Genomic DNA, 12934 nt, shown 5'->3' on the forward strand with positions numbered 1-12934 from the left:
CACACACACACACACACACACACACACACACACACAGATAGACAAACAGACACACCAACAGACAGACACATAAGTAAGTAAGTAGACCAACGAGTAAACAAACAGACAATGTTGTCTCACTCTTTCATCTTTAATCTTCTTAACTGTTTTATCAAGCACTTTCTTTGCCTTTTCCTTCTTCACTCGATCAATAAAAATCGTCTCAACAAGCCAAGCACTAAGCCCAAACACGGGCACGTATTTCAACGACCTCTTAGCCATAAGAACCGTCCTCCTCGGCCAAATCAGAGATATACCCAACATATCCAGAGAACTCTGATGATTGGATATATATATCCGGGGACTTTCACAGTCATCTAGTATTTCCTCTCCCTCTATGCTGTACTGAATGCCCAACAGTCGTTTCACACGCAGTAGTTTGGTGACTCTCTTCAAAACCTGCGCGTTCTCGTGACTTCTTTTCATGTGCAAGATGGCGTCGAGGATCACACAACATGAAATTATGAAGACAACTGCAAAGTAGATAGCGTGCTTGATAGTGTATCGTGCCTGTTGAGAAACCCGCGATAGAACGTAGAAAAAAAGCGCAAGAAGAAAGAAGAAGACGAGCCAACCAATCAGCCCCATGACGTTATCCGGGAATGTCAACGATTATCCGGGCATGAGACAATGGTTTGGGTCTAATTGTTCAGGTAACTAATTATCCGGGTATGTTGCTTATCCGGGTGCTCTATTTCCGCCTGTGGCAACGTGCTTTGGTAGAGGGTCTTTGTCCTCTCACAAGTCGTTGTTCTGGCCGGAGTTTTCGGATGAGCAAGGAACCCTCGAAATCGTTCAACTACCCCTATTGCCATGAGGTCAGCAAATACGAGACGTTGGCTAAGATCGGGCAAGGAACGTTCGGGTGCGAATAATGCGCTTATACAAGCCACCACGTGTTGTCGGACGGTTTTGATGGTTTAGAGAGGTGTTTAAAGCTAGGAACAGGAAGACTAAAGAGACGGTAGCCCTTAAGAAGATTCTAATGGAGAACGAGAAGGAAGGGGTATGTGAGTCGCCATGTTGGTGATGTTGGGTACCCCGGATGTGAAACCGGAAGTGTTGGTAGTGTGTGTTGTGCATGTATTTATGACGTGTAGCGTTGTAGTAGTGTACCTTAATTATTAATGTCAATGTGATGGTTTGAGGCTGGTATAATGTTTTCTTTGGTTTTGTGATGTTTGTATGTGAGGTTGCTGTACTGTGTTCATTGCTGCATTTATATGTTGATGTGTGGGTGGGTCTTGTGTAGTATGTAGTATCCACGTGTGCTTGACTGACTACTAGTGATCGTGATTCAGAAGGTAGAGGCACAAGACAAATTGATGTTTTGTATTTTGGTGCTGGATGTGGCATGTTGGTGGTTGGATTTTTGTTTTTAAAAAATTTGTTATTGCTCTACAATTTATTTTTTGTATTTTAATTTAAGTTAAATTGAAATTTTGTATTTAAAACTTTTTTAAATGTTTTGTTTTTAAAATTTTTAAATTTTGTATTTTTTAAATTAAAATTTGAATTTTTGAAATTTAAAAATTGTTTGTATTTTAAATTAAAATTTGAATTTTGTATTAAAATTTGTTGTGCATTTTTAAATTAAAATTTCAATTTTGTTTTAAAATTTTTTTCTATTGAAAAATTAAAATTTCAATTTTCAAATTTGTTTATCATTTTTGTTTAGTATTTTAGTCTATAGTGTAAATTTCTGTTTTATTATTTTTGTTTGTAGTTTCCTATCACAGCGCTACGAGAGATTCGAATCTTGCAGCTACTGAAGCACGAGAACGTCACCAATCTACTAGAGATCTGCAGAAGCAAAGGTAGTTCATGTACATTCGTAGCCACTTTGAGCCGCAAACTTCCAGACACAAATCATTGCATAGACATTCGTCCTCCCAAAACAGAGAGAATTGGTCTGGAACTTTGTTGCTCTTAAATAACGTGTAGTGAACGAATTAGACTAGCAGTAATAAAGTGGGGTTATAATCATAATGGGACTTGTAAAGTATGAGCTCGTTTGCCCACAGCCACGCCGTACAATCGTGGCAAGGGCACCATCTTCCTGGTGTTCGAGTTCTGCGAGCACGATCTGGCCGGACTGCTCAGTAATCCGGACATGAAATTCACTCTCCCGGAAATTAAAAAACTCTCACAGCAGCTTCTAAACTCGCTCTTCTTCATACACAGAAACAAGGTAAGCGATCGACATGCATACGTGTGGTGCATGTGTGTTGGATATCATCTCGCGGGTTCTTCCAGATCTTACATCGAGACATGAAGGCGGCAAACGTCCTCATAACCAAGAATGGCACGTTGAAGTTGGCCGATTTTGGTCTGGCTCGTGCGTTCAGTGTAGCGAAACAACGATATACGAACCGTGTTGTCACATTGTGGTATCGCCCTCCTGAGTTGCTGCTCGGCGAGCGAAACTACGGTCCACCGATCGACATGTGGGGCGCCGGCTGTATCATAGCCGAGATGTGGACGCGAAGCCCAATCATGCAAGGCAACACCGAGCAGCACCAGTTGAGTCTGATCTGTAACTTGTGCGGCTCGATAACTCCAGACGTCTGGCCGGGAGTCGACTCGCTCGATCTCTATCAGAAGGTGAAACTTCCCGAGGCTCAGAAGAGGAAGGTGAAGGAGCGGCTACGAGCGTACGTCAAAGACGTACATGCTCTCGATCTCATCGACACTCTGCTCTCGCTCGATCCGGCGAGACGGATAGACAGCAATGCGGCGCTGAATCACGACTTGTTCTGGACGGATCCGATGCCGAGCGTCGAGATCACGTCACTCAAGTCTCAGACCACGTCGATGTTTGAGTATTTGGCTCCGCCACGCCGGCGTGGACAGACAGCACCCCAGCAGCAGAGTCACACGAGACAAATGCCCGGAGCAGTTGCGGGAGGTTACTCTCACTCGTTAGGATCATCGTCCACCGCATCGATACGATTCGATCGCGTATTTTGATATATAAAGTTATCTAATTGCAAGCTGTTGGACTCACACGATTCGATGGATTCCATTTAGTTTGCTGAAGGACAAAGACTATGTTCTGTAATTACGAAGTGACTTTGGGTTGTTAGTACAAAAGGCAGTATTTATTACGATTTTGGTTGTAATTTACATTTTATTGAGCGGCGGGATGAGGATGGCGATGAGTGTAATTGTCATTGATATCAATGATGTCTGGTATACTTTTGTACTGAATGCAACCGAATGTGTTCTGGTCGTTGACTCTGTAATTTCTTCGTAACCAATAGAGCACACGATAAAATTGCGGTTACGGTATCGTGTCGTGTTGAGCATTTGTGTGCATGGAGTCTAGGGTACTGAGACGACTGTAGCTGATGAAGTTCAATTCATTGTCATTGATATTTTGGTGTGTGTCTGTCTGTCTGTCTCTGTCTGTCCATGTCTGTGTCTTTCTGTCCATGTCTGTATGTGTGTGTGTGTGTCTGTCTGTCTGTCTGTCTGTCTTTGCGTGTGCATGCATGTCACCTTGTGTGTGTGCATGCGCGTGTAATCCATAGCAACAAACCAAGAGTTACCGTGTCTTGCAAATGTCTTTCTCTGTACAAACTAGTATACACTCAATAGCAAGCAGGCATGCCTGCACAAACATGTAACTAAGTGTGACAATCCTGTCACCGAAGTTTATTCACAATATGTGTTAAAGTTTCTTTCAATCTCTGCCACATTCCCTGTTTCATCAACTGCGTCATACATTCGTGTCTCAACTCATTCCTGCTCACAGCACCACAAACTGCATCTTCACAAAGTACAGTCTCCTTGGCATCATGTGACTCTGAAGTCTCTTTCGTATCGCCATCCGTGCATCCATTTGTATGTCCGTTTGTGTGTCCATTTGTTTCTCTGTCTGTGTCTCCATTTGTGTGCCCATCTGTGTCTCCATCTGCATCTCCATTTGTTTGTCCATTTGTTGTTTCTCCATCTGTGTCTCCATTTGTGTGTCCATCTGTGTGTTCATCGTTTCTCACCTCTGGCTCATCACCACAAGGCACTTCTGCATCCTTACAGTCACCAGCAGCATTGACTGTTGACTCCTCCTCCTCATCTACCTGGTTTCTTTCATACAAAGCCCCATCCACATCCCCACCTTGTAGAGACAATTCAACATTCAATCGAAACTCATCATATTCAATCCCATCATTGAAATACTCATTCAACGGATCGTCCAAATTCGGGTTGTAAATCAGAAAGAGGAGACCCTGAACGACGTCTTCAAGCGAGAGCGTCGATTCCCACTCATCAGACAACAGATTGAGACAAATATCACCTGAAGTGTCAATATTAGGATGATAGATGTCTGTATTGCAGTGTACAGCAGGTGGGCTGTCGGGGTAGTCATCCTGAAGCGTCACTGTAAAACTGAATTTGCCCTTTCTATAGAGGCCAGCATTAGGTACAATAACAACGTCGAATTTCGTCATTTCGTCGTAGTTTTCGATGCTTGCTTGTCTGTCAGAGAAGCTCGCGACGTTGCGTAGCAACTTGTGTAGATCCTTCACTCTCGACTGTGTGCTCATGGTGAGCGCCGAAAGAAGTCTGATGAAAGTCTAGGAAACGAGTTAGTGATATATGTGCTGATGTCCTGAAATGGTAACATGACGTAACGTGCTGACATTGCACCACTGATTGTCAATAGTTAGTTAGCGCGCGTTACTAAAAATCGTGCTGACACAGCATCAATGCGCGTTGTATGGAGACACTGTAAATCAACAAATTTTCGTAGGCGGAAAAAACATTCGTAAATGTCCAAATTTGCTATTTCGTAATCAGCCAACTTTCGTAATCGTTGATCAACATAGCCACTTTTCTGTGCAGGACATCAACGCTAGCACGAAATCAACAGAATCAAAACCACAGCACACGCGTTGGCGTGTGTACGTCCTAGTAGCATCTCACCTGGTGTCCACGTGCGGACATGTCAAAACCACAGCACCACTCGTAAATATCCGCTATTGCCTAGACTCACCAGCTAGGTCAGTCTGTCTGGCACGCGTGACACGTGATGATTATTGTACTGTACACTATGTGAAGTGTCCCTAGAAACCGAGAGCGACAAAAATTAGTAAGCATGTAACTTTATATATATTTAGTAAATCTGAGGTCGCTTACGAAATCTACGAAAGTTAGATGGTTACAAGTTTTTGTTGATTTACAGTATAATTAAAATTACAAAACAAATTGAATTTTTTGTTTTTTATCTAGAGATTGCTTAAATTTTATCTGTTAAAGTTATCGTCGTCATCAAAATACTAGTACTATAGTAGATTATATTATAAGTTATAAATATTTTACGGCACTCACAACTATCTGTTCATTCGACGACATACTAGTGCACATCCGGGAATTACCATTGTGTTATTAGCGCGCGCTACTGGCCTACTATTTACTACACACATTGTCTGCCGTGACATGGCAGCGCAAGGCCAACGCAACATCCCTGCAGCCATGCGACGTTTTTCCAGAGTTCTTAACAGCAGAAGATTAATTCAATTAGCGGGGCCTCATTTGAGGTTCATCAGTCAGACCAGTTCCTGCACAACGCCGCGCAGAAAACGCTTATTGTTGGATTTACAAGGATTAGTCATATTCACTCGCCTTTTTTGGCACTGGATACGTCCACTGTTGAAATACAGAGTGAGAAACAGCCCTCCAGCAGGCTCATCAGGACGAGGACACTCTGGTGGATCAGAGAGGAAGGCTAGAGTGCAAGGAACTCTGCTGTTCGGAGCGGCGGCGTTTGTCTGGGACAGGGAAAAGATTAAGGATGAAGAGATAGAGAGGTCAGTGTGAGATGATGAATGAAATGAAGAGATCAGTGAAGATCAATGAATACATGCAGAGTTGTAATGATGACAGTCTGTGCATGTGGGTGATATTGTGGCGTCTGATAGTCTAGTGTATTGTGAGATGCATCCCTCCAATACAATAGTCTAGTGTATTGTGAGATGCATTCCTCCAATACAATAGTCTAGTGTATTGTGAGATGCATCCCTCCAATACAATAGTCTAGTGTATTGTGAGATGCATCCCTCTATTACAGTAGTCTAGTGTATTGTGAGATGCATCCCTCCAATATAATAGTCTAATGTATTGTGAGGTACATCCCTCTAATACAATGATCTAATGTATGCATTAATTAAACTAAAATCCTCATTCCCAGTCCTTCCTACACACTGTGTTGGTGCTGTTCTAAATGCAGAGAAGTACTGGGAACAAGGCTAGCCAAATTACCTACTAACACATGAAATATTTTCCTCACAGTTGTCTCAATGGTGCCGGACTTAAACAGACAAAGCAAGCCCCACCCACTAATCCTGACCCCATACAAGAAATCACAACATTAGATCCTCCTCCTATTGATCCTGTTGCTGCCGCCGGATTACTACCCATTGTGTCGTCTCTTGTCCATCCACGGCTCACCAGCTCTGCTGTGGCTGAACAGCCACATAATGATTGGGAGTTTCTGCTAAAGAACGACAACTTTAAATTGTGGAGGAAACTGCACAATGAGAGCGGGGTCTATTGGTATAAAAGTGAGTGTGTACAGTGTGTTGGCAGTTGTTTTGTGGTGGTTGATTGTTGGGTTGATGTAGTGGTGGGATCATACAATGATGTGTCTCCAAGAGCATTTTATAAGACACAGGTTTGGGTTTGTGGATATGTTTGTATGAAGTTATGTTTGTTTGTCTGTTTGTTTGATTCTTTGATTGTTTGCTTTTTGTCTGTTTGTCTGTTGTCTATCAGTCTGTCTGTCTGTCTGTCTGTTTGTTTGTCTGTTTCTGTCTGTTTTTTGTCTGTTTGTTTCTCTGTTTGTTTCTTTGTTTGTCTGTTTGTTTGTTGTTTGTTTGTCTGTTTGTTTGTTTGTTTGATTGTATGCTCTTTTGTCTGTCTGTTTGCTGTTTGTTTGTTTATTTGTTTGTCTGTCTGTTTGCTTGTTTGTCTTTATCTGTTTGTCTGTATTCTTGCCTGTTTGTTTGTCTGTCTGTTTGTGTTTGTCTGTCTGTTTCTGTTTGTTTGCTTGTCTTTGTGTTTGTCTGGTTTTTGTCAATTTGTCTCTTTCTCTATTTTTGTGTTTCATTTGTACACATTTGTGTCTGTTTCTGCATATTTTCCTACATGCAATTGCATATTCACTGCTCTGGAAACCGTCTGATCACCCACTTCATAGATGGACCTCGACTACCGCAAGAAATGGGACACAAGTGTAATGGACCTGAAAGTTATCGAGCGAGACGTAACAACAGGCAACGAGATTGTCTACTGGTCACAGAAATACCCAGTAAGCATGCAAACAGCCACACACACATGCACCTATCACTCAACCTGTGAACGTGTTAGTTTCCAATGAGAAGCAGAGAATATGTGTACGTGAGACGAGCAATGGTAAACACGAGCTCATTGGCTGTTGATTGTTTATTTGATGTTCTGTGGTGTGTCCAGTTTTGTAGCTCAGATAATGCGATGGTAATTGTGTCGCGAGCTGTCGAGCATCCGGGGTGTCCAGAGAAATCAGACTTTGTCAGAGTGAGGGAATACATCAGTCAAATGGTTATTATTCCACATTCGGACTTCGATAAGGTTTGTATGGGCGAGAGATAGTTGCCAATCGACGGTCACTTGATGAGACTTTATGAGACTTTATGGGTCATGTGTGGGTTGGTAACACTTTGTAGCATGCAGACGGACAAACTGATGGTGTGTGTGTGTGTGTGTGTGTGTGTGTGTGTGTGTGTGTGTGTGTGTGTGTGTGTGCATGCATACTAATGTAGTTTGTTTTTGCAGGATGGTCTGGATTATGTTTGTACATACTTTGATGATCCCAACACGTACATCCCAACTGCTTGTCTCGGCTTTGCATACAGAGGTCAGTGTACTAGTGGCAGTGAGAGTCACATTACATACTGATCATTACACAGTTTGAAATTGTAATATAATATTGATTTATAATACAAAAATTTAAAGAAATTTTTTGTGTCCTTGATTTTTCCACAATTCTAGTGAATCTGGTTAGTTGATTGAGGTGTAGAGAGTACATCGCAACATTGATGCGTTGTCTTCTTTTGTGATGTTTTCTGTGTGTGCTCTTGTCACAGGAATTCCTGATTTCATGGAGAAATTCCACACAGCTGCTTTGGAAAGGGGGCAAGCAAGACGGGAAAGTCAGGAGTCGTCACAGCAGAGGAAGACATTTCCATGGCAGAGACAGGCAGAGCCACAAGCATAAGGGCAGTTGTACATCATCACGCAATGTAACACAATGATTAACGAAATAGTGAATATGCTTTGCAAGAAAATAGAAAAACCAAAGTACTGCATCATTTGTTGGAGTGCAGTTTTCAACGTTGCACACACTGCCTCTACCTTGTGAGGGTGTCAATGTTTGTGGGGGAGAGGGAGAGGGAAGATAGGGAGAAGGGAGATAGAGAGAAGGGAAGGAAGATAGGGAGAGGAGAGGAGAGGGTTTAATGGGGTGGGTAGGTTTCAGACCTCCATAAATTCTGTTAGTCTTTTGATAGGACTACATGAGTGCACTCCTAGACCGACAGGTTGATAGTGTATACAATAGGTACTGTAGTCTCCTCAACAATCATTGTGGAGTGTCAATAGCAAGCATCCAACTGACGTGTTTTCTACTGTTTTTCTTGATCATGGGAGAAATATGGTGCACAATTTATGCACAACAGGCTATTTGGTAATTTGATTTTAAACCTTAATGTTTTGTCTTGAAGTGCTTGTGACACAGGGCAACATGGCAAAGGGTACTGTATCCATACTTTGTCTCTGTACCGGTGTATATGAGATCATGATTGGTAGAGCATTGCAACATTCTACAGACTTTAGTAGCGACTACACTATTTGATAATGGTTTGCACTGGCAGGTGCATCAACGTCATCACAGCAACAACAAATTGGCAACCAATGAGATTGTGTGCAGATCAGCATGCGGGCGTCACTTGGAGAAACTTTTTCTTAGGAGTTTGCTAAGCTCTTTCGCAGTCTCTTCTTGTGTTTCCGCAAGATTTATGTTTTCAAAAGCATCAAAGTCGTTTTCTGTGTCTCCTTGGTGATCATACAGTTCCTTTCCAATAACATTCTCCCAATTCGGTTGCAGTTTCTCCCCATTCCATTCGACCCATTCAGTGTAACGATAACGGTCTGTTCTAATGCTGTAGCCCATGTAGGGGAAGTCCGTTCTTTTTACTCGAGTGCAACCATTTTCAGCGATTTCAAGATTCCCACAACGAGGATATTGTGATAAAGAAACGTTCTTTATAATTGTTGTTGGATCTTTGAATAGAGAAACGAGTGACTTCCCTTCCAAGTTTTCTTGACAAGGCGGTAGTCCTGCCAACTCTACCAACGTCGGAAACACATCTACCAATTCAACTAACGATGAAGTCTTTTGTCCTGCAGTAGCCTCGTATCCAGGAGCACGAATCATAAATGGCACACGAGCTGCTAATTCAAAATTCGTGTGTTTGCACCATTCATTGTGTTCTCCGAGCTGCCAGCCGTGATCTGCATGAAATGCTACTATAGTATTGTTAGACAAACCCAGACTCTCCAATTCATTTAGAACTTCTCCAACTAGAGAGTCCATATAACTCACAGCAGCGTAGTAGCCTTGTCTAAGATGTTGCTGGACTTCTACCGGATAAGGAACAGAAATGTTGTATGTATAGTTTGTAAGATCTGAATAGCGACCCGGAGGCATACAATTGTGAAAGGCAACCATAGGCATGCCCTTTGGTGTCATGCGATGTTTAGCAACTTGAATATTCGACTCGTTTGTATAGTGCTGTAGAAATTCTTCGGGATAACGCCAAGAAAGGTGAGGTTTATGAAACCCGATTCCAAGAAAGAACGGAGTGTCTCTGTGTTGTGCGGCGTAGCGCATGTGCTGCATCATAATGGCCGTCGAGTTCAAGTCAGTAAAATTGTATTTCTGACGAGGAAGAGCACAAGAACTCGTGCGGTTAGGACATCCTTCGGGATGTCCCCAGTAATAAGGAAATTGCTCGAGATCGGACCAGGACGGTGGATCATTGTTAGGAGGAAGATTGAGGTGATAAAGTTTACCTACACCAGACGAGAAATATCCATGATTCTTAAAGTATTGTGGCATGGAAGACCAGTCGAGTCCCACATCTGCTTCTCGAAAGTGATCGATAAAATTCCACGCTTTTGTGGTGTCTGGACGTCTTCCCGTCATGAACGAGTTTCTAGAAGGTGCGCACACAGCCTGCTGACAGTAAGCTCTCTCAAACACCAATGATTGATTGGCCAGCTTGTCAATATTAGGTGTGTACATCTCCCTTTGACCATAAGCGCCAAGCTGAGGACGAAGATCGTCCACAACAATATAGAGAACGTTCTTCAGGTCAGACGCTTGCGTCAAAAAGAGAAAGCAGCAAACATGTACTAGTAGAAGACTCCGGAACATTTCACAGGTTTCAACCATCACGTGCTAAGGGTTGATTAGCACGTGACGGCTATAATTATGATGAGCTACACTCATATGGCCAACGTACTCATGTCCAGCTCTCATCCATCTGTCAGACTGCACCTTCAAATTTGCTCTGTTGCGTCGCATCTGATACAACACACTGAATGCGTAGATTGTTAATTAAACCCATGCATCACGTGCTACAATCTAGGATAATGATGAGTACGCATAACTCTCAACTTTAGAGCACGTGATGGTTGAAACCTGTGAAATGTTCCGGAGTCTTCTACTAGTACATGTTTGCTGCTTTCTCTTTTTGACGCAAGCGTCTGACCTGAAGAACGTTCTCTATATTGTTGTGGACGATCTTCGTCCTCAGCTTGGCGCTTATGGTCAAAGGGAGATGTACACACCTAATATTGACAAGCTGGCCAATCAATCATTGGTGTTTGAGAGAGCTTACTGTCAGCAGGCTGTGTGCGCACCTTCTAGAAACTCGTTCATGACGGGAAGACGTCCAGACACCACAAAAGCGTGGAATTTTATCGATCACTTTCGAGAAGCAGATGTGGGACTCGACTGGTCTTCCATGCCACAATACTTTAAGAATCATGGATATTTCTCGTCTGGTGTAGGTAAACTTTATCACCTCAATCTTCCTCCTAACAATGATCCACCGTCCTGGTCCGATCTCGAGCAATTTCCTTATTACTGGGGACATCCCGAAGGATGTCCTAACCGCACGAGTTCTTGTGCTCTTCCTCGTCAGAAATACAATTTTACTGACTTGAACTCGACGGCCATTATGATGCAGCACATGCGCTACGCCGCACAACACAGAGACACTCCGTTCTTTCTTGGAATCGGGTTTCATAAACCTCACCTTTCTTGGCGTTATCCCGAAGAATTTCTACAGCACTATACAAACGAGTCGAATATTCAAGTTGCTAAACATCGCATGACACCAAAGGGCATGCCTATGGTTGCCTTTCACAATTGTATGCCTCCGGGTCGCTATTCAGATCTTACAAACTATACATACAACATTTCTGTTCCTTATCCGGTAGAAGTCCAGCAACATCTTAGACAAGGCTACTACGCTGCTGTGAGTTATATGGACTCTCTAGTTGGAGAAGTTCTAAATGAATTGGAGAGTCTGGGTTTGTCTAACAATACTATAGTAGCATTTCATGCAGATCACGGCTGGCAGCTCGGAGAACACAATGAATGGTGCAAACACACGAATTTTGAATTAGCAGCTCGTGTGCCATTTATGATTCGTGCTCCTGGATACGAGGCTACTGCAGGACAAAAGACTTCATCGTTAGTTGAATTGGTAGATGTGTTTCCGACGTTGGTAGAGTTGGCAGGACTACCGCCTTGTCAAGAAAACTTGGAAGGGAAGTCACTCGTTTCTCTATTCAAAGATCCAACAACAATTATAAAGAACGTTTCTTTATCACAATATCCTCGTTGTGGGAATCTTGAAATCGCTGAAAATGGTTGCACTCGAGTAAAAAGAACGGACTTCCCCTACATGGGCTACAGCATTAGAACAGACCGTTATCGTTACACTGAATGGGTCGAATGGAATGGGGAGAAACTGCAACCGAATTGGGAGAATGTTATTGGAAAGGAACTGTATGATCACCAAGGAGACACAGAAAACGACTTTGATGCTTTTGAAAACATAAATCTTGCGGAAACACAAGAAGAGACTGCGAAAGAGCTTAGCAAACTCCTAAGAAATAGTTTTTCTACGTGACGCCGCATGCCGACCTGCTTACAATCTCATTGCTTGCCAATTTGTTAGTTTCTGTAACAATGTGATAGACGATCGAGCTAATTTTAGGAGACTTGCGTTTGAGAAGACTCTGCAGTGCCATTTTTCTTTATCTATACACATGTAGCTATACTCTATAGCTTATAAAGTTCTGTCTCTAGCTCTCGCTTCATGCTCCCACTTCCTCGGTCTTCTAGTTAACTAATACTCACTCACGTAGCAATAATTTTGTGATGGGCACTTGCGCATGCAACGTTGGAACTAATTTGCTCTACTACCTTTTTCCTATTCGCTTTGTCAAGCTTCACTTTTCTCTACGGATTACTTGTCGGTCTATATATTATTTATACTTAGATAGTCGTCTACGGGAGCGAAATCCAGAGTCACTTTACTCTTTCTGTCAATCAATTTCAAAATTATAGAGTCGACCCCTTGAGATTGGTGGAAAGAGTATATATATGGCTACGCGAGACTATATACATGTATATTGCCGAGTAGAATTGCATTCGTCTGGCATGGTCGCTAAGTCGATCCGTCTCCTTAATTAATTCGGTCGTAAATGAAATCTTTATATCCAGACTTGCGAACTTACAGGTCGGTCGCTTCTTCCGACAAACAGACGCGCTGTCATG

At 42.6% G+C, this 12934-nt stretch overlaps 6 protein-coding genes across 6 annotated transcripts in view; 3 read left to right on the top strand and 3 right to left on the bottom strand.

Annotated features, from left to right (window-relative positions):
• Nucleotides 1-633, bottom strand: part of LOC134190482 (1-acyl-sn-glycerol-3-phosphate acyltransferase alpha-like) — a 2265-nt gene extending 1632 nt beyond the window's left edge. The window contains exon 1 of the mRNA XM_062658928.1: nt 121-633. Coding sequence (XP_062514912.1) covers nt 121-627 — 507 coding nt within the window. The 5' untranslated portion in view covers nt 628-633. The remainder of the gene's footprint in view (nt 1-120) is intronic.
• Nucleotides 634-718: 85 nt separating this feature from the next.
• Nucleotides 719-3321, top strand: LOC134190571 (cyclin-dependent kinase 9-like). The gene is made up of 5 exons (XM_062659022.1): nt 719-904; nt 964-1045; nt 1766-1856; nt 2064-2230; nt 2296-3321. The coding sequence occupies exons 1-5, from the start codon at nt 810-812 to the stop codon at nt 3007-3009; spliced, it is 1149 nt and encodes a 382-aa protein (XP_062515006.1). The 5' UTR covers nt 719-809; the 3' UTR covers nt 3010-3321.
• A 265-nt stretch (nt 3322-3586) lies between these two features.
• Nucleotides 3587-4662, bottom strand: LOC134190573 (ubiquitin-conjugating enzyme E2 S-like). Its single transcript, XM_062659023.1, has one exon. It carries the CDS (start codon nt 4587-4589, stop codon nt 3687-3689), a length of 903 nt encoding a protein of 300 aa, XP_062515007.1. The 5' UTR covers nt 4590-4662; the 3' UTR covers nt 3587-3686.
• Nucleotides 4663-5443: 781 nt separating this feature from the next.
• LOC134191030 (stAR-related lipid transfer protein 7, mitochondrial-like) lies at nt 5444-8411 on the top strand. The gene is made up of 8 exons (XM_062659586.1): nt 5444-5852; nt 6334-6605; nt 6666-6715; nt 7241-7351; nt 7411-7455; nt 7513-7650; nt 7855-7936; nt 8166-8411. The coding sequence occupies exons 1-8, from the start codon at nt 5482-5484 to the stop codon at nt 8294-8296; spliced, it is 1200 nt and encodes a 399-aa protein (XP_062515570.1). The 5' UTR covers nt 5444-5481; the 3' UTR covers nt 8297-8411.
• Nucleotides 8412-8796: 385 nt separating this feature from the next.
• Nucleotides 8797-10516, bottom strand: LOC134191064 (iduronate 2-sulfatase-like). Its single transcript, XM_062659621.1, has one exon. The coding sequence runs from the start codon at nt 10514-10516 to the stop codon at nt 9023-9025; it is 1494 nt and encodes a 497-aa protein (XP_062515605.1). The 3' UTR covers nt 8797-9022.
• A 274-nt stretch (nt 10517-10790) lies between these two features.
• LOC134191134 (iduronate 2-sulfatase-like) lies at nt 10791-12452 on the top strand. Its single transcript, XM_062659713.1, has one exon. It carries the CDS (start codon nt 10791-10793, stop codon nt 12282-12284), a length of 1494 nt encoding a protein of 497 aa, XP_062515697.1. The 3' UTR covers nt 12285-12452.
• Nucleotides 12453-12934: the final 482 nt, after the last annotated feature.

Source organism: Corticium candelabrum, chromosome 15, assembly GCF_963422355.1.
Source record: "Corticium candelabrum chromosome 15, ooCorCand1.1, whole genome shotgun sequence".
Classification (NCBI taxonomy): Eukaryota; Metazoa; Porifera; class Homoscleromorpha; order Homosclerophorida; family Plakinidae; genus Corticium; species Corticium candelabrum.

Bases quoted from the DNA above. Each gene is read 5' to 3' on its own strand.
- LOC134190571 (XM_062659022.1), top strand. From the start codon at position 810: ATGAGCAAGGAACCCTCGAAATCGTTCAACTACCCCTATTGCCATGAG. The intron at 905-963 runs GTGCGAATAATG...TTGATGGTTTAG, and splicing joins ATCGGGCAAGGAACGTTCGG to AGAGGTGTTTAAAGCTAGGA. The intron at 1,857-2,063 runs GTAGTTCATGTA...GTTTGCCCACAG, and splicing joins AGAGATCTGCAGAAGCAAAG to CCACGCCGTACAATCGTGGC.
- LOC134190573 (XM_062659023.1), bottom strand. From the start codon at position 4,589: ATGAGCACACAGTCGAGAGTGAAGGATCTACACAAGTTGCTACGCAAC.
- LOC134191030 (XM_062659586.1), top strand. From the start codon at position 5,482: ATGGCAGCGCAAGGCCAACGCAACATCCCTGCAGCCATGCGACGTTTT. The intron at 7,456-7,512 runs GTAAACACGAGC...TGGTGTGTCCAG, and splicing joins TGTACGTGAGACGAGCAATG to TTTTGTAGCTCAGATAATGC. The intron at 7,651-7,854 runs GTTTGTATGGGC...TTGTTTTTGCAG, and splicing joins CACATTCGGACTTCGATAAG to GATGGTCTGGATTATGTTTG.
- LOC134191064 (XM_062659621.1), bottom strand. From the start codon at position 10,516: ATGTTCCGGAGTCTTCTACTAGTACATGTTTGCTGCTTTCTCTTTTTG.
- LOC134191134 (XM_062659713.1), top strand. From the start codon at position 10,791: ATGTTCCGGAGTCTTCTACTAGTACATGTTTGCTGCTTTCTCTTTTTG.